This window comes from Platalea leucorodia (assembly GCF_965183815.1).
Source record: "Platalea leucorodia genome assembly, chromosome: 8".
In the NCBI taxonomy this organism is placed as follows: Eukaryota; Metazoa; Chordata; class Aves; order Pelecaniformes; family Threskiornithidae; genus Platalea; species Platalea leucorodia.
The window spans coordinates 42523149-42548198 of NC_138830.1; the positions used below are offsets into that span (position 1 = coordinate 42523149).

Here is a 25050-nt window from a genome sequence, read left to right on the forward strand (position 1 = left end):
GCCTCTGCCTGTCCCTGTATGAAGCCAAATGTTTTGATATCAGACTTAAGTATTTGCATATAAAAATGGTATGTATGGAACTTGCAAGCTCAAAACCTGATGCATGTATAAAACTGAAATATCTAGAAATCAGCTTAAGGGCATGCAGGAATGCAGATCAGGTGTTTTCTGGTTTTTTGAGTGAATTAAATTTAAGTCTTTTGAGGCTACTTTTCGGTCTCTTGACATTGCTTTCAATCACTTAGTCATTGTTTAGTTGTCAGTTAAGGCATAGCTGATTTTATTTCAAAGCAATGACAACAAAAACCTTAAAATGATGTGAAAGGAAGAACCACCATTGTCTGTACAATAGTGAAGTTAGGTAACTAATTGTTTATTTGTCCTTGTCCTCCATCTTCTCTCTTATGTAAAATATTAGCATGTTGCATCCTTGCATTGCAAGGAACTGCACAATATTTTTTAAAACTGTAATTTCTGTTGTTGAAGCTTGGTTCAGAACTGTATACCAGTCTGACAGGTCATTTAGATACAAAGTAAATAATAATGTATCATGATGGACTAAAAGAGACAGCCGACATACCATATATAAATGTTTACCTATGCTTTATGCATTTTTTGGTAGGTTGTGTTAAAATTAATAAACTGCTGCTGTCTTTTAAGGTGTATCCATTTCTATATGCAAATTGTACTGTAAATAGGGCAGTGACACTGCACGTTGTATGAGAGGGGCTGTGTCAATTTACTACATTACCACTTACTCCAGCTGTCTCTTAACCTCTATTATTTATAATCAGTAATGTACAATGTATTTTTGCGTGACAAGTAAAGCGTTCTGAAATAAAAGCATTTAAAGCAAATTAGAGAGTCAGCTCCAATACAGGACTTGGAATTGTCATCAGGTGAATAATTTTTTAGGCAATGGGATGTTTAATATAAAGGCTTCAAGATACAAAATGAGTTCTCACAAGCATGCTATTAACCTGATCTAAGGTAATGAATACTCCAGTACTGGGGGGCAGATAGTGATGGGGGGGGGGGGGGGGGCAGGGGGGAAGTATCCCTAAGCAGTAAATTCATTCTGTCACTTGAGGCTTGACCCAAACTCATGTGAATCACGGAACTGATACAGAGGCTGACAGAACTGAATCTGAAAACCTGCATTGTGAAGAAAGCTTAATTTTACAAGAGTTAGTGGGCTTTCTCTCTTTGTCTTGGCCAATACCATCAAAAGACAGGAAGGTCAACATGAGAAAGTCTGCATAATAAGAGGGTTTGAGAAACAATTTCAAAGACAAATGAGATCCAAATACTATTACATGTTTTCATGTTTTGATATCTCATTATCAATATCTCTTAATATACAGTTTTCTGGAAAAAATAACTTTCAAGGCTAAGGTCTCACCATGTATTTGCATTGTTGAAAAAAAAATATATATGTATAAAAAATTATTCCAATAATGTTTGTTTGTGTGTGGCATGGAAAATTTAAATAGAAAATATACATTAGGAGGGATTCTAGCCTCCCTAGCATGCTAGTTAAACAGATGTCTTCCTACTCATTAGTGAGAGTTGCAGTAACCTACCAGGGTTGTAAAGCAAAAGTCTCTTGCATCTTTTCTGCAAAACATCTGGACTTTGAAGATAGAGATTACTTATTGCACCTAGAAATGCAGCTTCTTTTACTAGGTGCTGTGGGTGTAGTTACTTGTCTGTCGCCTCTTGTGGGGAGAAGAAAAAATCCTAGCCATACATCGGGTTCTCTCCAGCAGAGATCAAAAAATCAGACTGCCAAATGAGACTTGCCATATTACTATCATTTTGAAGGATTCTTGTGAATACAATAACTTATCCTTTCCAGCATCATATCAGTGATTTGTGTACAGTCTTTTGGGGATATTTTTGATGTCGCTACCTTGGCTGGAGTAAAATCAGACATGGGAACAAGGCCGTAATAAGACTGTTTAGTGGTAGCCTCTGCAGACTGCATATACAATAAAATGAAAGCTTACGAAGTATCCTCTGATTCTGCCATAAATCTTTTGGCCTACAAACCAACAGGAAGCAACAACGGGACACATTGCTGATGTTAAATCCCTCTTGGGGGGAGAGAGACAGCATGGCACAGACCGTAAGTAGATGAGTACCATTCAGCATCTATGCAGTTGCAGGCTCCTGTAGTTATCACAACCACTTTTTGTAAATTGTAGAATGGCAACACACAGTATGTGTTAAGCATGGTTGCTGTAGTACAGGTTACAGCTAAGGAAGGGGAGGTTGCATCTGAAAAATGAATTGAAACAAAAATCTGTTTTTCTCCACGCTAACTTAGCATTTCTTTTATATATGTATATATGTTCAATTTTGAGATTAACTAGTAATTTAGTAGTAAGTGATGGAAGAGTTTGAAGAACATGATTTGGAACATGTGAGAATAAGATTGGCTACATTTACTCTAGTTTCTCACATACTGATGAGAATTTTCTATTTGGAAGAATTAGCAGGGTTTTTCTGATGATGGTGTAGGGTATTTGTGCTTGTTTTAACCTTGAGTGCTAACCATATCGTAAAAAAACACAAATTAAACTTTTTCTCAAGTATGTGTTATATCATGCTATGTAAGATATGGATTTAATAGCTGACACAAACCAGGTCTTTCTTTCTGTTTACCTTTTTAGTTGCAGATAAATTGCTTACTACGGAACAAGCATGCTAGTCTTCTGTATTTTTATCTGATGTTGTTCTTCTGATCAAACACTTTTGTGAGAATTTGAGGAAATAATCATCTACTATCAGAGGTTTAGCCAGGGTCAGTAGTGGCCACAAAGTTTGTTCCCAAAGCTCTGTAGCTGTCTGCTGAGTGTAATCTGCATTCTGTTGCTAACAGCTGTCATAGCAATATGTATTTTCTTCTGAACTGCCTTGGAGGGTTGATAATTTTTGAAGAAGTTATGCCATAGCTTGAAAGTAGAATGGGATATGTACTTGACTACTTTAGCAGTCTTCAGGGATCTTCTAGGATTTTTTTTTTTTTTTTTAGATCAGCTCCAAATGATTTTTTTCATCCAGTCTTCAAGCATGTCAGAGGAAAAATAGCTCTGAAAACAGCACTGAGAGTATCAGTCTCACTACTTATTAGAAGTGCTGTGTAAGTGTGTTTGGACTCTGAGACTATATGAAATGGTGGGACTGAAGAATAATGTCACTGTGAGTAAAATAACATAAAAGTAGTCCTAGATAATATCCCTATTTCTCTGCTTCATAACTGTTAGTGTTTGTCTTGTGTTAGCGTTGAGGCCAAACAGAATTACTAATTTTCTGTATATTTATAAAAGCTTTTTTTTTAATGCTATATATGATATTATTCATAATACCTAATGATCTCTCAAAAAGAATGCCAGGAGGAGGAGACTACTGGAAAATAGAATGTGAAAGTAAGGGGGGGAAATTAGTGTGAATGTGGTTTTTAGGTACAAAATGGAATTTGTTGCAAGATATGCTGTTTGTTAAAGGGGATCTTGCTTTTTCCAAGTGGCTTTCTGCTTTGAGGAAGAGCTTTCACACTTTTAGAAAGCAGTATGGTAGGAAATGAGAAAGCACTTGACAGGGGAGAGAAGAATCTGATGATGAAGGCTCGTATCATCAGCAGAGCAAGGGAGCTATGAGATTAAAAAAAAAAAAGCTACTTAATTCTGTAAACTATAGATACTATTGGAAGCAAGATGTTTGCGTCAGATGTGATGGAAACAAGGCCATGTTTAGTGATCTGAGAGCTCTTAGACAATGTCAGAAGTGTCATACCAACATCACAACAAGAAAGAATGTGTAAAACTTGTCCTACTAGTTGCAATTTTTTGTGGTTTGTGTATTTTAGTATGTTCATTTTGTTCTTGTGGCCTCCATGTTATGTGAAGTACTATGGCACTTTATGTCAGATTACATGTTAACTCTTGTCCCACAGCGAATGGAAGGTAAATATAAGATCTCTAGTGTGTACTCTGGCCCATAAAATAGAAATGTAGTTGTATACATATGCCTGACCCTAATTAAACTTAATGGTGGTAACCTTGGTGAGTATTAAACTTGTTGGCGATTAATCCAGCTGTTTACAGACCTAGTATCCTGGACCACAAGAAGAAAGCAGCAGAAAACATGGAACAGGAAAATTAGGAATATTGAGACTAGAAAGGAGGACATGTCAAGACAAGGATTTTAGCTTATTGCAGAATGATACTACTCTATAGATACTAAACTAATAACTTTATCCAGTTTATTATGTGTTTGGCTTTGCTGTCCTTCAAGTGTGAAGTCTGTACAATTCGCTACTTTCACATAGATACCAAATGGTGTCAAGGAATAGAATTTGCCACTACTATCCCTCTGCTTCCAAAGGAAGAAAAAAAAAAATTCTGTTGTGTGTTGTACGCTAGATGTGATCTAACAGTTTGAGGGTTCTAGAAATTCAGTATAGTCATCTGAGAGGTAATAGAGATTACAGCCCTCTAAATACATTATTTTTTCTACCTTGTAATGCAATTACATGACTTAGTTTAGACCTCTGAGTATGTGAAGCTGGAATTCTGGGTGTTGTGTTGAGCTGATTCTGTTTGGGGTGAATATCTACATGTGAATTTTTTTTTTAATACATGTACTTCTGAATGATAAAAAAATTATTCAGGTAACAGCTTTAGTAGTCATTGATTATTGTATGTGCTATAGATGCTTCTAAGTTTATACTTACTCATTTGTGCCAAGATACTCATGTTCTTTCTTTGTGTTTACTCATTCCTCTCTTAAATGCCAAATGAAGTCAGAAAACTTCTATGTAAGCAAAAATGTACTTATCTAGGAATAACTACGTTAAATCTAGCTAAAGACATATTTTGCATTTTCACGTTATCTTTAGTTTTTCATAGCTGAACTTCCATGTAAGTATTGTTTTAAAATTAAGTATCTTGAATGATCAGTTTTGGTTTTAGGTATTGACATTTGTTTTGCGTGATAAAAAGGCTGTCACTTACATCTTGTTCTCTCCTAAATTTATCTTTTCTTTTTTTTTCTCTGCATTGTGACTAAAGTCTTCATATTTTAAGAACATTTGCCTTTTTAAAATTAGTTAACAAGGTAGGTTGGAATTCTTATCTATGGCAAGGCAGCAGGAGCACCACATTATAAACTGTATACAACTGACATTAATAGCTGCTCATTTGATTTAGAGAGTACTGTGCTATTCAATTGCTCTAGGGGACTTTCTTCTAATAGTCAATCCTGTCCATAATTATGATGGCTCTGCCTCTTGTCTGCCTGAATGAAAAAATTAATTCATTAATGTAAAATACCTGTAAACTCTGAAACTGCTCAGCTGAAATTTTGCTGCAAAGTCTAGGTAATTCAGTACTTTCACATGTCAACCATATCCATGCCAACCATATCTCTAATTTAATCTTTCCACCAAGCGTTTGAGGTTTTACATGGAGAATTGAGCTAAGAGAAGCTTTAACAGCTATTTGTTATGTGTTTTTAACACTTCATAAACAAATAACGTATAATTCGTCTTCTTGAATGACCACTGTGATGCCAAGATTAAGAATTTTTGAACCCGAACTCAAATATTTATTGTAAAGAATTCACAGGTAGAATTGAAAGTTTGTCTCATCCTCTTGAAATGTGTTGATTTTTAGAATAGTTTTGTAACAGCTGTGGTTTCATTAGTTTTGTGATGAGACCTTTGAGATGAAAATCACTAGTTTTAGTAAATTCCTTATTTTGTCTGTCTCTGGAATACAGAGCCAGTCGTTCTGTTAGTGATTCACTGACTTTTTGCCAGGAAACCTTCACTCTCTCTGCCCACTGTGAATCCTCATTGCTGATGTTTTGTATAGCTCTCATTAGATTGGTTAAGTTTAACGTTGTTCTTGGATGTGGCTCTGGGAATCTGGGTAAATCCCACAGAACTTGTACCGTGCTATAATTGATTTCAGCAGAAACTGTAGTACTGATAGCAAAAGGAACAGGCATAAGGCTGAAGTCTTTTTATAAAATAAAAACCTTAAATTTAGTAAGCTTAAAAAAAAAAAAAAAAAAAAAGACAAAAGACTATGGATATAAAAGGCCATTTGTTCCCAGAAGCACACTAGTCCTTTGTCATAATGGTATTACGATAAAAAGACGCATCTATATTATCTTCCAGGCTCCAACATTAGAAGATTTTTATGCTATGTTTGAGCTGTTGCTGCTACCCATTTAGGACTTTGTCAGTCAAAGACCTCCAGTGCAGTTCTGCTGGCTGGTAACAGTGGTGGGAGCACAAATGATGATGAGGTGAGACTGTTCATTGATACTTTTACCATCATATCTTCTAGACGTGCTCTGAGATAGTAAGGAGGCCAGGAAGCATTTTTTTAAAGTGATTTTCCTGTGCCTGGTGCTTGCAGGGATTACGGCAGCCACACTCGGCCACAGGACAGCATACCTTTCTTGTCTGTCTTTGCCTGGCTCTCTCTAGCCATCTCTTTTCTCTTGTTTTACACTCAGATCTTAGATGCTTTTTGAGAACGGGGAATGCATTTTGTATAGTGCCAGAGATAAGGAGACCGAGTCCTTTTTTAAGGCCTCTAAAGATACATGATAACAAAAATAATTAAGAGTGAGTAGCAGTGTGATAATTGTACATTTTCATAAAAATTCCCAGATTTAAAGAATAAAATAAATACTCTTGAAGAACACAGGCAGATGGAATTACACAGTTAAGAGCTTGGTGAATTTCCCTATATTAATGATCTGGTGTTCAGGCAATGAAAATAAAATACGGGGTAAAAATCACCAGAAGTAAGACTAAAACACAGCAAGTGCTTAACCATTTCACTTGTATTTAAACCCCTGAGGTCCCTAGTGCTAAGAAGAAAGCAACATAATGGGGAAAAACATTTGTTCACAAAGAAAAGCATTTTGGATTTAGTTAGCTAGGTCAATCTGGAGGCATTGCATGAAGACCTTAAGGATCCTTTTTTGTGTATTCTTGAAAGACAATTTTGTTTCTTCTTACTTGCATGCTTTTATGTCCTAGCCAGCAATGTTAGATACCTTCCAATATATGAGAATCTCTGTTAACATTTTCTTTCTACTTTGTTTTTATTACTTATCATCGATTATAGAACAGATGCATGTAGACACTGTAGGTTAAGAGAATGTGCTAAAATCTTCTCTAAGCACATTGTTAATGTTCCCTTTATAAATTTTGCAGCATGACTTACCTTCAGGAAATGCAAGTTCAACTGTGTAGCATACCTAACTAAATACATACTGTCTATCGCTGGAACACAGAAAATTGTTGGGTTTGCTTGCCTATGAGTCAGATTAGTCATCTCCTATGAGACGCTGAAGTGCAGCGAGATGACTCATACATGAGCAATACCAGTAATTTCAGGTTCTACTGGCATGGCTAACTGACAACCCTGTTGCAGAGACTACTTAGTATTATAGTAGCCTTCCATAAGCAAACCAGGAGCTTGAGACGCTTGCATCCACCTTAGGCAACAAAGTAAAAAAAGATATAGCTCAATATGTAGCCCCATTCCAGTTCAAAGTGGAATTAGATTATATGTTTTTGTTTCTAGAACATAACCCAGAGTGGACACGCGTTATTCATCTCTCTTCAGTGATGTGGTAGAAAGTGGGGTTTGGGGGTGTTTTTATCAATAATTTTCTTGGAAGGTGCTTTTTAGTAAGTTATGTGTGTCCTACCTGGATGGAGTGATATGCAAGTTTTAGGTCTGTGGTATTGTACAGATGTAAAACAATATGATGTCCTCTCTTTCTATACGCACTTGCACCTGAGCCTATGCATAGAGCCTCCAGGCCTCTTTCTTTTGATTGTTTCACTAATGTGAAAGTCGAGTAAGAAATGGTTCCTACATATTTTATTCTTTTTTCCTATGCGTGATGTCGCCCTTTTTTCCCCTCTGTTTGGCGTCAACTTCATCACTAAAAACACTAGCTAGTGGCATTCTGAAAGGGCTGTCTAAGCTCCATGCCACTTGCCCATAGGGATCAGGCTTAGGTGAGCTCAATCCTTACTGTCTGGCACTAGCAAGAAACATTATTCCAAATAGCATCTCTTTTGTCTTAAAGAGCTGTTATTTTATGAAGTAAGAGACTTAATGGTAACTTTTTTTCAGATCAGGTCAAAAATTATCCTGTATGTATTTGGGTGAAGACAAGGGAAGTTGTTTTGTCCCTCTTCCCCTCCCCTTGTGAGAAGCATGCACTTTTTACAGAGTGCTTACGTAAGGAATTCTTGCAAACCTTTTGGGAGAGTCTTTCTGATTCAGGAAAGATCCACCACAAGTAGATTTTTACATTCCTTATCTCCGGTGTTTCTACAGTTCTTTTTGTTCCAGCTCTTGCTAATGTGCAAAAGGAAAAGCATGCTCAGGTGGAAAAAATACCTATCATTTATAGTTCCTAATGTCAGAGTGCTACATAGGTAAATGAATACAACTTCCTTATTCCACTCCCACAAAACAAACACCCACAAAAATGCAAGACCACAACACCAAGGGTGAGTCCTTTATGTTCTCTCTAGTTAAGACCCCAGCTGTGTTTCTCTTACCGTCTCGCCATATTCACACACACAACCCATGACTTCTCTCCTATTTGAGTGTGAAAGGAGCAGAAGTAGGTATGAACAGTGTATGTAGTCCAGCACATTTCCTTTGAGCGCTCAGCAGTGTTTCACAACACTCTTGCGTTTTGTGTTTGTGGCAGAACATAGACTGTCCTTCTTGCTTATTTAATTTTCTCTTCCCATGCCGCAAGGCTTAGTTCATTAGGGGTAGTTTAAAAGATTGTCACACTTCTGGAGAAGAGAATATGTTTGGCAGGGGTTTTGTGGATCATAATTATCTAAAAATCCAATCAAGCCATTTTCTTGATTAATTTTCGGATGAGATATACAGGCTTCAGTGGAGTTAATTGCACCTCTGTATTTTCTTAATTTATATTTTAGGCATCTGACTGCCCCACCACTCCTACTTCTTTTGGTACATTTATTTTTTTCCTCTTAAAAACTAGCATACAAAGACCCTTCTAGGTATATGCTCTGACTGTGTTGATTTTTTTTTTTTGTTCATTAAATATATGTCTTCCAGTGATATTAGTACTGTAATACCCATGTAGCTGAAAAGCATCTTTAAAGAAGGATAATTTTAAGTCTCAAAAATGCTGTTGGTTAAGCAGGTAGACATTCTTGAAAATTGTAGGAGGTACATAAATATAAAATGACACTGATCATGAATGCTGACAATTTCTTGAGTAATTTTCATGGCATGAACTCCATGTATAAGGTTTAAGAAAGTATTTTAAATAGCAGTGAAAACAAAAAATATGCGAGAATTACAAAAGCAGAATGCTAGCTATCTAGTGGTATTATCATACTAATCCTAATCTTGCTGTCATCAAATACACTGCATGCTGACAGACCTTGATGACAAAACGTTATTCAGAAAAATGCCCCAACCGCCAGTGTTTTGATAGCATCACGTTACATGCTCCAGGATTGAGGCAACAAAAGCCCTTTCAAATTAGGATCTCTTACTACGTTTTCTGCTGTGGTGGATTAGCAAGTAATGAAGAGGATTTCTCAGAGATGATTGATTTATTATTAATCTGGTTGTCTATTTCTTCTCTGTATCAGTTCCGTATCATCAGTTGCACAAACTGATATGTAGGCAAAATAGGACTGAAAATTCATAGGGAGGAAAGCAACAAAGCTAACAGCAAAAATGCGAAGGAAGTCAGCTTTGAATTGCATCTTCTTACCTTTTGAATTCTCTCGAGGAACAGAGCAGTTTGAAATGTCTGATATACTGTGAACATGACACCTATTAACTGTCACAGTAATCCACAGTGTGAGGACGATGGTTTTGGCAAAATTGAAGGTGACTGAGTTTGGGGTTGAAGATGGAGGTGCATTATGGGTATTTACATCAGGAGTTGGTATTTCCCCTCTTTCTAATAGCAGAGGAAAATGGAAATTTTTTCTGTGGCTTGCTTAGCTGAATTAATTTGATCTTACTCTCGAGTATCTGATAAAGGAATCTGGAAAAAAATCGTGTTTAAAAATAACCTGCCTTTACTCAATAGCTTTACTTTAAACTGTTTCAACTATTGTTTTACCATTGTTTGAATGGATCCCACTTCCCCTGGTAAGCGGAATGTTTTTTCAAGTTTTGGACCACTGTGAAGGTGTATAATAAGGTAACTGAACGGCGTGAAGCAATATTGAACCCTTTGGGACTTACTTACTTCTTTAATGGCTGCAGGAACTCTATTGCCAGTAGCTCTTGTAAGTACACAGGGGACTGTATTGATTGTTGCACCTCCAGTTATTAATCTCCAACCCCAAATGCATCTCTTTCCTTGTCCTTTTGAGGCAGAATGTTTTCAAAGAAATCAGGACCAAGTTTGTTAAACATTAATCGCGTTACTTGGCTATGGCTGTTTAAAAACCATCTATGTGGTTTACCATTTATTTTCTGATACCCTCTTTATTCTCACCAAGGTTTCTCTTTCCTCTGTGACTTCAAACAATTTATAATATATGAAAAAAGTTTACTTTAGTAGAAATTTTAGTTTCTTTTCAATTGTCTTGTGTTGTCTTTTAAAACTATAATTTAGTAGGCGTGCTACGTGAGAGCCATTTGTATCACACTCCTTCCTTGTCCCTGCTTGAGGAAGAGAAGAGAAAAATTAATGGTATTGTCCTTCCAGACACAAGAACCTTTTTCAGAGAATGCAGACTCTGCTGGATTTTAGTATCTTCCTCTTCTAATCTAGGTACTTAGCCTTATTTTGTAGAAGTTGAAAAATTGCCATAAACTTCATAAACCATGTGTTCAAGGCTATAAAGGAAGACAGAAAGAGTTTGCATGGATTTTCGTTCCAAGTTTGTATAAGGAAAAGCAGTGCCTGGGGTTTTCATTCATTTGCAGTTACACAGTTCAGACCCAGATCAAGAAACTTGAGGCTGACTAGTAACTGGAGGTACTAAAGGAGTAAGAGGAGAAGAGAAGCAGTAAGTGATGTAAAGAAATGCAAAACTGCTATCCTGCTATTTGAAGAATTAACATGCAGTTACATTTTAAATCACAAGCAATTGCAAAACCAAACAACAGTGCTACTGTCTAGCAAAATGCCAGTGCTCCTGAAGTAATCCGTAGATTTTTGTATTTAAAGGATTGCTTCCTTTCAATAGGATTTACCGTTTGTAGACAAGAGTTCTGTTCATGTTCTGTGTTTGTGGGGCAAGAGATACATCAATTTTAAAGAATATTTTTAAAAACACTAGGAATGGATATGCTTGCTATCTATGTAATCACTGATCCACGACCAGCTGTAGATGTGCAAGCAACACTTTAAATAAAAAATTCCTAAGGCAGTAATGAACAAAAAAATTTGAGGATATGGATTGGTGTTTAAACTAGTGGCTCATTCAGTATTTAGAACTGCTGCCAACTGAGTCTGCTGTTTAATTGTAGGCTTCGTACTGGAGTTAGGGCAATGCTGCAGCCCCTCAGACAACGTTCTGCTATTAAATGTACTAACACACTACAATAACGTACCCTACAGTGAGTAACTAATGTGTGTTTCTTCTGGATTTTCTTTCCCTGTCCCCCCTGCTGCCTCTCCGCTATTCTTTGAATCACAAATGTATTACAGCAAGGAAGAGCAGTAAGACCACGACTCTATTAGCCCAAAATTAGCTTTTCCAACCTTACTTATTCTCCACATGATCTGACAAGAGATTTGTTAATGGTTTAGTGTCCTCCTTCAACAACAAATTCTTCTACCATTTTGGTTTGAGGAGGATTGCTTCTGTGATTTCTGGGGAAGTTCTGCAAATCAAGGAAGTACTAACCACTGCTTAAGTGCGTTCAAATAAATATTCCTCTTGTGCCCAGATTCACTCCATCACTTTTGCCCTTTGTCTCTAAGTTAAACTACTTGCCTTTAACGTAAATATGGCAACAATTTATTATTGACAGTTGAGCTGTAGCTGGTCACTATTAATTTAATTATCAAAATGTTTGAGGACCAGTTCTAAAGCTTTAGTATATTTTGTGCTGCTAAAAGATGCACTTCAGTGATCCATTCAGAGCGGTTCCAGTAGCACATTAAAGGTTGCCACTAAAGTCAACAGGAGTCTTTGCATGTAACTTAAAGTATTTTTATTGACAGGTTTGTTTTTTTTTTACAAGCATTTGCTTTTTTATTACTTTCACCAAAATAAAGCAGACAGCATACAGTGTTTTCACACATTTAGGAGACAAGTGTATCTTGAATTCTTAAATGCATTGATAGCTTATGTAATACAAAGTTTTTTCTTCATTGATGTTAATTTTAAATACAGCTTGTTTGCCCTTTTTTTTGAAACAAACTTATCTTGTTACCATACGTTTCCCTTGTTAACTTATAGATGTTTAAATAACAATTAGGAAACTGCAGTGATATTTATTGCTAGAGATAAAAAGTTGCTCTATTAGGATGAAACCTGTATATCAAGTAATGAACTGGTAAATTAAAAAAAAAACAAACACCTAAATGTACACTGTCAATTGAACTGATACAGAAAAACTTTAAAGAATAACAACCGTTTAACCTTCACCTCTAATTTGTGTGTAGAATAATAAAAAAAATAATCCAATTTTCATATTTCCACACTGATTGGTATGCATGTTAATGATGGTATTTTCTGAATTTCATTTAGAATTTACAGTAAACTTGTTTGTAATTATAAATAAAGAGCAGTATAAAGACAAAATCTCATACTACATTTCTCCTGAAGTTACCAACTATGTTAAATGCATAATTTAAGATCATAAATACAATCCCATTCAATTTAATCAAATATCATAGGACTAACTTCATGTGCTCGGAGTTTCATGCTGCATAGTTGAGAAAGGAAAAAATTAGGTGGCACTTAGTATCTTTAATGGCACTTCTTTCAGCAAAGGATAGTATGCATTTGTATTACTAGCCAGGCTTACTCTTCAAAACAGTATTTTAATATATGCATGAAAAATACATAGAACGCTCAATAAAGCAACAATTCCTATGTTGTGTTTCAAGCTTTAGCTAATGGTACAAGGATCATCATTGCTTGGTTTCATTTCCCCTTCCAGCAATAAAGTGATCACAGCTTTACTCAAGTAGCTGCATGTTCCCTTTTTTCCAATTGGGTGAGTGTTGTAGAATGCAGTCATGTCGTCCTGCAGGAGAGGGAAAAGCAGTTGCCAAATTTTTTTAAATCCAAGAACCAAACCACAGGTAGCACATGAACTAATTCATTTATCAGATCAACAACACAGGTTTCCTTCACTGAACATCTGTTTTGCACAGTTCATGATGTTAAAACATCTGCTTATTCTCAAATTATATATTGGCTGCTGTAATACAGGTTCAACTCTAACTCAGGAAATTGGTTATTTTTATTAAATCAAGGGCAGAGATTGTGTGGTGAAAATATTGGACTTCTGTAGTTTGAAGGTGTGTTTGAAATTACTGGAGTAAATAGTTTTGACATTTATTACATGTTAACAGGGAATTAACAAAGTTCAAAATACTTGCAAGTCAGTTTAATGGAAGAGCATAGTTCAGACAAATTAGGATTTCTTTTAGCAGTGTTTGTTAGGAAAACCTGAGACAGAATATCATCAGAGCAATCCTAACTAGGCCGCAGTTACCTGCCAGTGGGCATATACCTGGGAATATGGGAGAGTCAGGTTCCAGAAAATTTTAACGTTAAGGAGTTGGAATTTCCAACAACAATCTTAAAGATACTATTCACAACTATAAATCGGGATTTCTTTCTAAGAGACAAAAAGGCATTGTTTTAAGTAGATCTGGGCTTGGGAATAAATCCATCACTTTAATGGAGGCTAGGGCAGCACCAGTGAAAACTGGGTTTTGCATGGGATTTTTCTTTCTGTGTATAGCCATTCGGGACCTCCAGCTTGTCACAGAAGCCAGTAGCATACTCAAGATACCGTGCAGAGCTGGAACTTAATAGCCATTTGTGTGGATGGCTACACCCACAGAGTCATTACCCCCAAAATGGGCAGACCAAAATAATAATAATTTAAAGAAAATTGTGTCCTTTTAAAAACAAAGGTATTGTGCAAGGAGATATTTTGCTATGGCTGGATATCTGGCTTGCTTTCAAAGCTTATTACAAAAAAGCAGTGGCAAAAAAGTGACCCTTGAAACTTTTGAAAGAATTCTTAAGGAACACATCCTTCCTCATCTTTTAAAGGAGCTAAATTCAGGATCAGGAAGTGCTGTTGCATATCAATATGTTATGAATCAATACATTATTCAGAGCTAGCACAGATATCTCTGAATATATTGTGCACAATAAAATGCCAGATGGAGCGAGGAAGATCATCCTCAGTAGCACAGGGCCTTGTCCCACTGCTTTACTCATATTTCTTCCTTCAACCAGTTCAATGAACCTGGCTTTATTACAAAATTTCAGAGCTTTGAGGCACCAAAACTTGCAGCAGGAATATTTAGAGGTCTTTAAAGCATAAAACCTAAAATCCCAGCGAAGTAAATCTTAAAAGCTACTTAATGATCAAGATTCATTTATTTGGATGTTAAGCCTTAGAGATTAAGCTTGCTAAGTCATGAATGCAACTCTAGCACAAAAAACAGTAGCTAAGAACAATTTTGCATTTCAAGTTCTTACATTAGTATTGTCAATATTTCTTTGGCTACTAAATTTTTCTTAGTATCTGCATACATAAGATCCTAAGTTCACACTTCCTTGCTGAGCTTTAGTTTTGTCTTTCTTTTTTTGTTATTCTTAACTCTGCTCTGTTCTAGTGTCCCCCCTAATTAATTCTTTCCCCTTTAATGAATATTATAACTATTTCAGCTTTACCCAGACTCACATTTCAGAGCTATGTAACATTGTGTGCGTTCTCCTTACCATACCAGTTTCAATTCACAATTCAGCAATAAAGTAAGTGCGCACCTTTTATCTGCTTACGGGCTCTTTGCAGACTTATGCAGCACTTGGGTATATTAATTTATTATTTGTGGTCCATTCTGAACTCCTATCAATTGCTTTTTGTTCTAAGCCACGCAGAATTAACATTTATAACTAACTTCAATAAGAATGGTAAATTCTATAGACAGTAATATTTTACTCACTTGTTTTTCAGCTCCCTTTGGACTGCTGTGATCTTTCTGAAAGTCACGAAATGCTTCTTGCACCACTTTGTCCAAGTCCACTTTGTCCTGGAACTCTAGCTCAGGATTTCTCTCCAAAATAACAGATATAACCATCAACAACTAGAAGGCAGAAAAAGACCGTAAGTCTTGAAATTTGATTTGTTAAAATTCAGGTTACATAAAAACACTTTTAATAATTGCATATGCCTCTTTCAAGCAGGAAGCCATTTAATAATGGCACAAATAATAGTGCAGAGATAATAGAATTCTGACTTTGATAAAAGAATCACTGAAAAAGCAGGCTTTTATGAAAGGTTACAATTTCTGGTGACTACCTAGTTAAGGGCGCTGTGTAAATGATTGACATTAACACCTAACTTTGCTGCAAGCCAGGGAAGTTATTTTCCAGTTTATTCAGTTCACTGTGTGGCTGCACAAATGCTGGTGCTCAGCCAATGGAGACGGTGAAAAGCAGCAAACACTGAACCTCAGCATTTGATGTTTTGAGGCGTAATCACGTATGGTATAATCGTACTATGACAGAGTTCATAAAACCCAAAGTCAGTAGACGCCCATAAAAAGTCTCAGTTCAAGAGAATTTACATTCCTTATATCTGAAAGTTTTAAAATAGGAAGGTGAACATGACGAGTGGCCTGTTGTAATAACTCCAGGCGGGCAGTAGAGTCTGTATTGGTCATCTTGGGTTGTGCTAATTGTGTTATCTTTTAGCAAAAATTGAGGATGTTCAGCAGCATGACCATTAGTTGTTAGCCAGAATCGAGATGGATTTGACTTTACTGTGGAGGAATTCGCACACACACCAGAGGCATATACTTGGGAACTAACAATGAATGCTGCTGACAGCACAGATGTCAGTTACCGAGGGTACAGATGCTCTTGATCTGTTCAAAAAGTGTGCAGTGGTGGGGAAGGAGTTTAAACAGCCTCTTGCTTTACTGTTAGGTATGGGAACATAAGGAAACGAAGTCAGTTGATTTCAGTAGCATAAAGCAACTTAGTAGACAGCCTCAGCAAAATGCGAAAGAAGAATCAATCACAGGGCAAACTGATATTTTAGAGCAGTTTTTTCCCTAGACCTAGAAAATTGTTAGGAACAGGCTAGGAAAGCTTCTTTGGAATTATTCTTCTTAGTTTTCACCTCCTGTGACCTAATTGTATTGGCACTGTCATTAATATTTATCTATTTGCTGAAGGGGAAGAAGATCAAGAACTTAGTATATTCTGAACATGTTAACAGGAATCTGTTTAATCATACAAAAGTCCATGGAGAAACCACTGAAGCAAGTGTTTATATTTAACTTATATTTAACTTATATTTAACTATATTTAACTCCATTACTTTTTTTTTTTTTTTTTTTAAGCTGTAACATACTCATGTACATTACAAAATTTCATTTGTTGTAGGCCACAGACCTCTACAATAATTTGCCTGTATTCCGGCTGGTCGATATTTTGCAGCATATCTTCAACTAGAAGGGAAAAATTCATTTCATACATCGTCATATCCGATAAGGTTGGTTGCTGAAAAACAAATCATACTTTTACTCAAAGAGCATTTGCATTAAATCAAAACCACCGCCAGGTAGAGCCTATTTGCTGAATAAATAATACTCAACTAAGAAATATGACCACTGTAGGATCAAAAAGGGAGCAGATTTCAGAGTCCATGACTTGGAAAGGGTCTTCTAGACTTATGCCTTTATAAAACTGTTTTAATAAAAATAACTGACTTCCATTCTATTCTAATTGTATTTTACTCAGAACCAAAAAGAAAACTTGAAAATACTTTCTTTCTTTTTTTCATATCATAACGGGAACAAATTACCGTAAGGAATACATTATGGCATAAAATCGACATTAACGATAAAATAATTCACCATTAATAGTCAGGTAGAGCAGAAATAACTGAGCATCTCTACTGGTTTTACCTGTGGTAAAAATTTCCCTGCCACTATTAATCCATTAGGGGTTCTCTCCAAGATCTGCCACACCCGATCATAGAATCCAGCAGGAGTTCGATTGAGAGAACCATCTATCTGCCTTCTGTTTAGCCAGCTTCTGTGGACAAAGAAAATTGAGAACTTGAAGTAAAAAACTGCTACAGATGCGGAACCAAGCCATGTTCTGTGGTAAGCAGTAAGGTAAGCAGTGACGTCAAATACATATTAATGATGCATATGCAGTACATGTTGTGCTTTCTGGTAAGTTATGCTCTAAAGCAAACAAAATCAAGATACTCAATACATAGAGGTTAGAATGTTATTCTTATGCGTGTGTTTGTGTTTTATGTAACTGGAGTAAAAGAATTAACTGTGAATTCTATCCAGTGCACTACGGTAACAGTAGCAGGCTGAATTCATCATGTGTAATGAATTTAAGTCACCATAAACTAAACCATATCTAGAACAGAAGTCACTGTGTGGTACCTATGACAGCCAAATTTATACACGCTGAAAAAAACCAATATTGACTATAATACTAAAATTTGTTTTATCATACTACAGTAGGCAAAACAATTCATTATATAAATACAGCTCAATGAGCAAAGACCTGGTTCCAGTAGGCTGTTTGAAAAGAGAAGGGAGGAAAAAAAAAAAAGTCTTGGTCAACTTCGTTAACGTTGCTGTTCTGCAGAACTTTTGTAGCCTACCTCAAATGAAATTCAGCACTAATATTTTGGGGGTTTGGTTTGGTTTGGTTTTTTTTGTGTGGTGGTATTTTGGTTTTTTGTTTGTTTGTTTGTTTGTTTTAGTTTTTCCTCTGTATTGCTAGATTAACTTGATATGTTCAGAGTAAAATTACTTGTCAATAAAATTACTTGTTTATGCAGATACCAGTGCGCCTGATGAAATAACAAAAAGATCGTACATTGAAAAACCTTAATCTTAAATACTGGAGAAATGGTGAGAATTCCTTCTGAGACCTGACCAGAAAAGAGAACTTCAATTCAGACAACACCACGTATGTTCTTACACTTTTCTTAAGTTTCTTAGTTTAGCTCCCAACGACACTAGAAAACCAAGCAAACAGTGTGTTGTGACTTGGGTTTTTTTTGTTGGTGGTGTTTTTTGGGTTCTTTTTTTTTTTTTTTCTTTTTTTAAGAAAGGAAAAAAAAGTATCACTAAGTGGTGCATCTTCTGAACAAGTTTGAGCTCTAGGTAATTGGGATATGTTCTATGAAAACAAAGGAGATATTTAAAGCTTTAAAGCACTTGTGATACAATAGCTGTCACTGACTTACTATTGATTTCTAATTACTTTACCACTGCCAGGATCAAGCCAATATGCAGCGTTTTTTTCCCTGTATAACTGTATTAGATTAACATGACAAATTAAGAAAAAATGTCTCAACAAAACATTTAACTGTCAAAAACTTGTACCTGTTATGACAGTTTCATCTCGTTCTCTGCACAGCTCTGTCCTTGGACTAGGACAAGAAAACTCATAAAAACAAAAAGACAAGTTGTGATAGAAATAAAAGGTTGTTTTCTTAATACAAAGACAGAAGCATTTGAAGATGTCAAAAATATTCCAACCTATCTAAATTACTGTAGTAAGGAAGAGAGTCCTGTAAACTGTATGAGCAAAATGAGTTTTATAACTGTTTGGAACATTAAAAGAACAGTGCTCCATTTTAAAAAGGCTACTCGCAATCTTGTGACCTACATAAATAGGTCAAAAAGAATACCCGTGGAAGTCTGCACTCTGTCGACGATGTATATATAAATATATATTTATCTGTATGGTATCGTATCCTGGAGCCCAGTGTAAGAGGTAGGAAAATTGCAAAAATTTTATCTTCCATGAAAACTTGGAGAGACTGTTAGGGAGGTACACATACCACTAGCCCTTCATGTATGACAAATTAATTTGGCAGTTATGTATGGTATCACAGCAGCCGAGATTTTTTCTAAAAATCGCACCAGTAGGCAAAACTGTCACAGAAAGAAAATGCACGGAGACAGTGTTCTGTATTTCCTGTCAAGAAGAGAACTTTTTAAAACAAGTTGCTAATGGGTAAGGAAAAACAAAATAGTAATACTGTACAGGAAGAAGTTAAAGAATAGGAAGTTTTGAAGGATATGCTGGGTAGCTTTTGTACTCAGATAACCCCCAAAAAAGAATCTTCATCGTCAGAAAATCAACCAGAGTGCTCTTTGCTGACCCAGCTATTGTCCATTAAAGGAATCAAAAGCAGAAGGCACTGTGACAACTCAGGTAAGATCTGTAATGAAGGATGGTGCTTCAATTTCTTACTGTGATTGACTAAATTGTTTCCCAAATAACATAATGTTTAATGGAAAATGCTGCAAAGAGAAACCTAGGGTTGTTCTGCTAAGGTTTTAGAGGAATAATGTCAGCATCAACATGAGTAGAGATGGCAACTAAACAGCAAGCGTTAATAACCACAACCAAGACACTGAAAAGCATGTGGAAGATACAGATTATATAGTCAGTTGGACTGAGAGATTCTACATCACACAAATTGGATAAGAGAGAGCAGACACCGATTTAAGGAGCTTGCTTCTCAGGCATTACAGATTGGGGAAAAAAACAGAATGTGTTTTGAATGAAGCAGGAACATAAGTAGTATGACGTGGTATATTTCCTCTTTGTTGAGAGAAAAGGCCATCATCCGTTCAGTCAAGGGCTACAGAAATTATCATCAGTATTATGCGCCAAAGTTTAATCTAACTTAACTAGAAGTAAAACCTACAGGAAGACTTTTTGGCTTTACTCTTATCAATATAGCTAAGTGGAAATAATGTAATTTTAACTTTTGTCTCGCACACTTTGTACCACAATGAATGCTCTTTTTGGCAGCTAGTTACAGCTTGGAGAAAAGATTACAGGTTTCAGGCAGCACCGCTATCTCTTGAGAATTCTAGAGAACATCTGTTCTTAATTCATATAATAAGCTAGAAGAAAGCGGGCACTGAACAGCAGACAAACTGTTCTTACAAGTTACTTAAGTAGACGGTATTGAGTAATTTTTGGCTCCTTTCCCCGCATCAAAGAATGTAATACTTCACATTACTGCCAAAGGATAGAGATTACTACTATAAAGTAAGACTTCTGCAAAGCTGAGAAGGCAAGATGCAATATAAAAGAAACAATTGTAGAACCTGGACACAGGTGAAAGAATGAAAAGTGCATTTTTGCTACCTTTCCTTAAATAAGTACATTACTGATTGCAGATGCCTGGTGATTTCAGGTGTATACAAAGTAGTTCAGAAATGAAAATTACTTGAACAGCCTATTATGAATGAAAACAGGTGCCACAAACCCACACATCTCATTACCTCCCCTGCTGCTGTGGTTGAAGAATATCCAGCAGAAGCTGCTTCACTTCACTAGGGGACAGCTGGTATAAGTCCTTGGCTGGCATATCCCCAGCACGGATTTTCAGTTCATATTTCATAGCATGGATAATCCATCTGAAATAAAGGGAGGGATACGTTCATTAATTAAATACAAAGTTTCCAAAGATGAAAAATTAGTCGAATAAAATAGCTCATAAGAATGCCACATGATCCTGCTATTTGCCTGTCAGGACATGCATAAAACATCAAACCGATACTCTACCACTGTTATTGTGCTGTGGAATTTACTCAGATTTTGTGTGTGTTTGCAGTATGATACAAATTGAAAGGGATAATCTATAGATTTTAAGAAATGGGTTGTGAAGCATGCTTTTCATAGGGAAGATATATTTGACCACATATTCCCCTACATCCCATGTTCATCAAGACAAACATTTACCTGCCTTTTGATGTTAAAATTCCTACGCAGAATTGTGCTCTGACAGTATATGCATTTGATGATGAGTTTAAAAAAACAAACGTAAAAATTAAATTATTTTACATTTAAAAAGACTTGAGGGCTTATTTATAGTTTTAGCCTTTGAAATTCCTTTTTGCAGTCTGTCGCACTTTTCTTTCTTTTACTACTCCCTTTTGAAAAGATTTGATTAAATAAAAATATGGCGACAGTGAAGAATTTTCAGCCTTGGGTATCAGGGAGGCAGAACTTTGCAAATTATTGAAGGAAAATGCTGACTTTTATTCTGCACATTACATAAACACAGTGCTACGGCCTCTAATGTAATATCAAAGATGAAATAATGTATAGATGCATCTGAAGCAAGATAACTGAGCATGCAGCTCAGTCTCTTACCATCTACATTGCTTCAGTTCAAGTAGGTATTAGTATCAAAAGGGAAAAGAAACTTAACTAGTTTTTCTTCAAACAGTCCATCATAGAACACCTGATCAAGTGTGGGTTACATCAAAGAGCCTTACTCTGTTTATCAGAAAATGCAGAGTGTTGCTAAGAGAGTTACCGTGTCGTCAGTATAGCCACATTCCACAGGCATTTATTATTTAGCCTACAAGGTACTGAATGTTTTTGTTTATGTAAGTCAAGTCACAATCTTTTCTGCAGGATTCTTAGTAACTACACAGAATTCTGAAGTGTCAGGCCAACTGATTCAATGTTGCTTTAACTTTCAGGTTTCTAGGACCATTCATTGAAGGTGCAAGATAAGAGAGAATACTAGGCAACATGGACATATTACATTATCCAGAACACACTGCTTTTATTTATTTTAGTGGTGCATAGTGTCCTTCTCTTGTTACTAGGATTAACAAACACTACCGGCTTAGGAATCGGTTCTTTTTTCCACTGATGACTCAAATGTATCTGTGTGGAAGTCATTCACTGGTGTTTTTGCTTTGCAGTGGCCTACAAAACATAGCAAAGTCAAGAGTGGACCTCCTACCGAACTCTTCACTGATAAGAGGTGGGTAGAAGTCAGTTGGCTGGAGGTTTTTATACTAATAGGGCTGTCAGGAACTTGATCTATTTCAACATGAAACCCTGAAAACAAATCAATAACAAGACACTAAATCAAATCATTATCAAACTGGAATGGTGTTTCTGTGAGAAGGTTAATTTTGCTCACTGGAGTGGGTGATAACACTGAAATAAAGGAAATTGAATCTCTAGCATTAACCTTGGAAGAAAGGAAAAAAAAAATTGCAAAAAGGATTCGCTACAGAGAATGAGGAAGGGGAGGAAAGAGGAGTAACATGGATCTGTAGAGGGTACAGAAAAGGTATTTAAGTGCAGAAGGAGAGATGTACTTGCAGTTTAATACAAGTGATTTGAAAAGTTTTTGTTTTTATGATGACTGGAACGTACTGGAATGTACTGCTAAAGTGGAATATTGTGTGCTAGAAAAAAGACTGCTGGTAACTACCTCCAGTGCCGAAATGCTATATTTTCTCTATGAAAAAAATATGGAAGATGGAACACTTAAGTTCTAATTCTAAAGCATGCTCTCTAATTCTGTAAATCTCAGTCAGTAGCACCTGGCCTCTTCAAAGAAGTGCTTTTTCAAATGCATCTGTCTCTTCCTAAATGTGAAAAAACAATTAATTTCTGTAGATAGCAAAGTATGTGCAGATACCATGGAATATAACGCTCCAGCACAAACTATTTGTAGGTCACCTTATCAAAAAACTAAATAGAACAATCCAGTAGGTAAATAATGTTTTAAACTTGATTCAGGTTTGTGGTTCCTAAGCTATGTATAGCTTAGCCTAACCTATTTAGTATAGAATTGGGCAACTATGTAGCTGACGAACAGTCAAGAAGTGTTGTGTGTGTCTGTAATAGGGATACTGTTCAGCTGAGGGGGGTTGTTTTGGGTTTTTTTTGGAGAACAAAAAGACATTTTTAGCAACCTTATAGGACAAATCAGGTTTTTCTTTACCACAGCAGTTAAGTATTTTTGTGTAGAAAACTGCTCTTGAACAACATCTTTGTTATGCTGGATATAAGATATTCAGATTCACCAAGTATCAGAAGTATACCTTGGTGCCTCAAAATATTTTAAGAAAAGCTCTAATGGTAAATACATTTGAACTGCAGTAGGCTTTTATTACCTCAAGTCCCCATTACAGACAACACTCTAAAGGAACAAGCTATCTTCTTAGGTAGATTACTGTGCTGAAACTCTGAAAAGAAATAGTTTAAGTACCTTCAAACACTGTTTCCAAGGGATTTGTTGCTCATGGTTGCCAGACTTTTAACATCGATTTAGGCAAGGCTATATTATAAGCTCAGCACTTAATAGAAACCAGAGAATGGAACTAGAAGTGTACGTTGACTTGGAGGCGAATTGTGTGGTTTCAGAAGGGAATCAAATTCATGCTGCATCCTTCTTCAATCATTGCATTTAGGCAGTCCCTACCCTTTACCCATTTGCCCCAAACCTACATGACATGGGCGACTGCTCAAGTGAGCAAAGAGCTTTTAAAGGCCTCATCCAGGAGCCTGAATTCTAGACTGTACTTTTCCCTCTTTCTTCCTCAAGTCCCGAAAGTCTCTGACAGTAGCAGCTCTTACTGTCCTCTCTACCTCTCGATTCTTCCCTCCCTGCCAGTGCAGTACATCCCTAGCCTCCGGCCATGGCCCTCTAACCTGCCTGAGAGGTGGGCAGGCAGCAGCACACCCTGTGTGCAGCTACATTACCTATGGGCACTGTAAAGGAAGAACCAGCGTTTGGTGTGATCCATTATGCTTCTAGGACTCTCTGTCCACATCACATGTTTACCAGTAATGAAATTCATGCCAGTTACCAGCCTTAAGCACATGCAGCACACCTGTACCTAGTACATGATAGATTTCTGTAGAGATTGCCTTGCTGCCCATGCACAGAGAGCAAACTGTGAGCAGACTTTGCATCCACTCTGCAACTGGGAAACTCTGGATGGCCCCCAGTGTGCTGTAGCTCTGCTGCCAGGTTAAGAAACTGTCTCAGAAGCACCACTAATACACTCGAGTGCATACTCTGTTATTTCAGGTATGGACGTGAGGCCAGTTGCAATCTAAACCAGAACCCCTTCAGTTCACGGAGACTCACTGTGCCTATGCGAGAGCTACACGCAGTCTGGTGAGCCAGCTGGTCGCTGCCTCCTTGGCCACCAGGTCAGCCCGGCAGAACATGGCCTGTTGGCTGCCGGCAGGACAGGGTGACCTGGAGGCAGCACACTTGCCGCTGCTCATTTGCTGTACAGAACGCATCTAACGCCACGACACTGTTTTTGGTTTTAAAGCCCTAACACGACAGGGATCAAGCTTTGAAAAATCCTATAGTTCGCTGTATTATTAGCTGTAGGAAAGCTTCAAAAAGGCTATTACAGGGACTGCCCGTCCTCCACTTTACACTGTTTACTGGCAAATTTGAGATTAGTTTTGTACCTGGTTTTGGCACGCTAATTTAAAGCGGACTTCCTAGAAATGTAAAATTGAAGTATACAAGTTTTGCTGCATCATCTTATATAAACTATTTTTGCACTGTAGCAACAATCTGTTGAAGTATGTATGTTCCCCTGCAATACTAGTAGTACAAAGAACAATAAATACTTTACTGACCCGATTCGTATCTTCAGCATGCCACTGAAAAGTTCAGGTGAATTTGAGATGATCCAGCCAATATGTATGACAAGTTCCTGCTGAACTACGGCTTCTCTTTCATCTTGTAAATGACATTTTTCATAGATGATGTTCTTAATCACGCCCGGGGATAAGGGATTAGAAATAACTTCTTCCTCCTGGCCAAAAGCTCCAAGTGTCACCTACGGTATATTGAAAACAATTCAGAAGGTAGGGACAGGAATAAAAGCACCATAGAAGCAATACAGAAATGAAGCTTCACGAACTCGGCTTTTCTTGTTAGAATTTCACAATACAGAAATAACTTTATGTCAATGACTGATGCTTGTTAATAC

General features: G+C 36.7%; 1 protein-coding gene across 5 annotated transcripts in view; it reads right to left on the reverse strand.

Moving 5' to 3' along the window:
• Positions 1–12217: 12217 nt before the first annotated feature.
• The window catches only part of PHKB (phosphorylase kinase regulatory subunit beta), an 85784-nt gene continuing 72951 nt past the window's right edge, over positions 12218–25050 (reverse strand). For all 5 annotated transcript variants that reach the window (XM_082320771.1, XM_082320767.1, XM_082320768.1 and 2 more), the window contains 6 exons: positions 24695–24897; positions 20557–20691; positions 17182–17311; positions 16667–16774; positions 15211–15351; positions 12218–13265 (listed from right to left, as the gene is read on the reverse strand). In XM_082320771.1, coding sequence (XP_082176897.1) covers positions 13128–13265; positions 15211–15351; positions 16667–16774; positions 17182–17311; positions 20557–20691; positions 24695–24897 — 855 coding nt within the window. In that variant the 3' untranslated portion in view covers positions 12218–13127. The remainder of the gene's footprint in view (positions 13266–15210; positions 15352–16666; positions 16775–17181; positions 17312–20556; positions 20692–24694; positions 24898–25050) is intronic.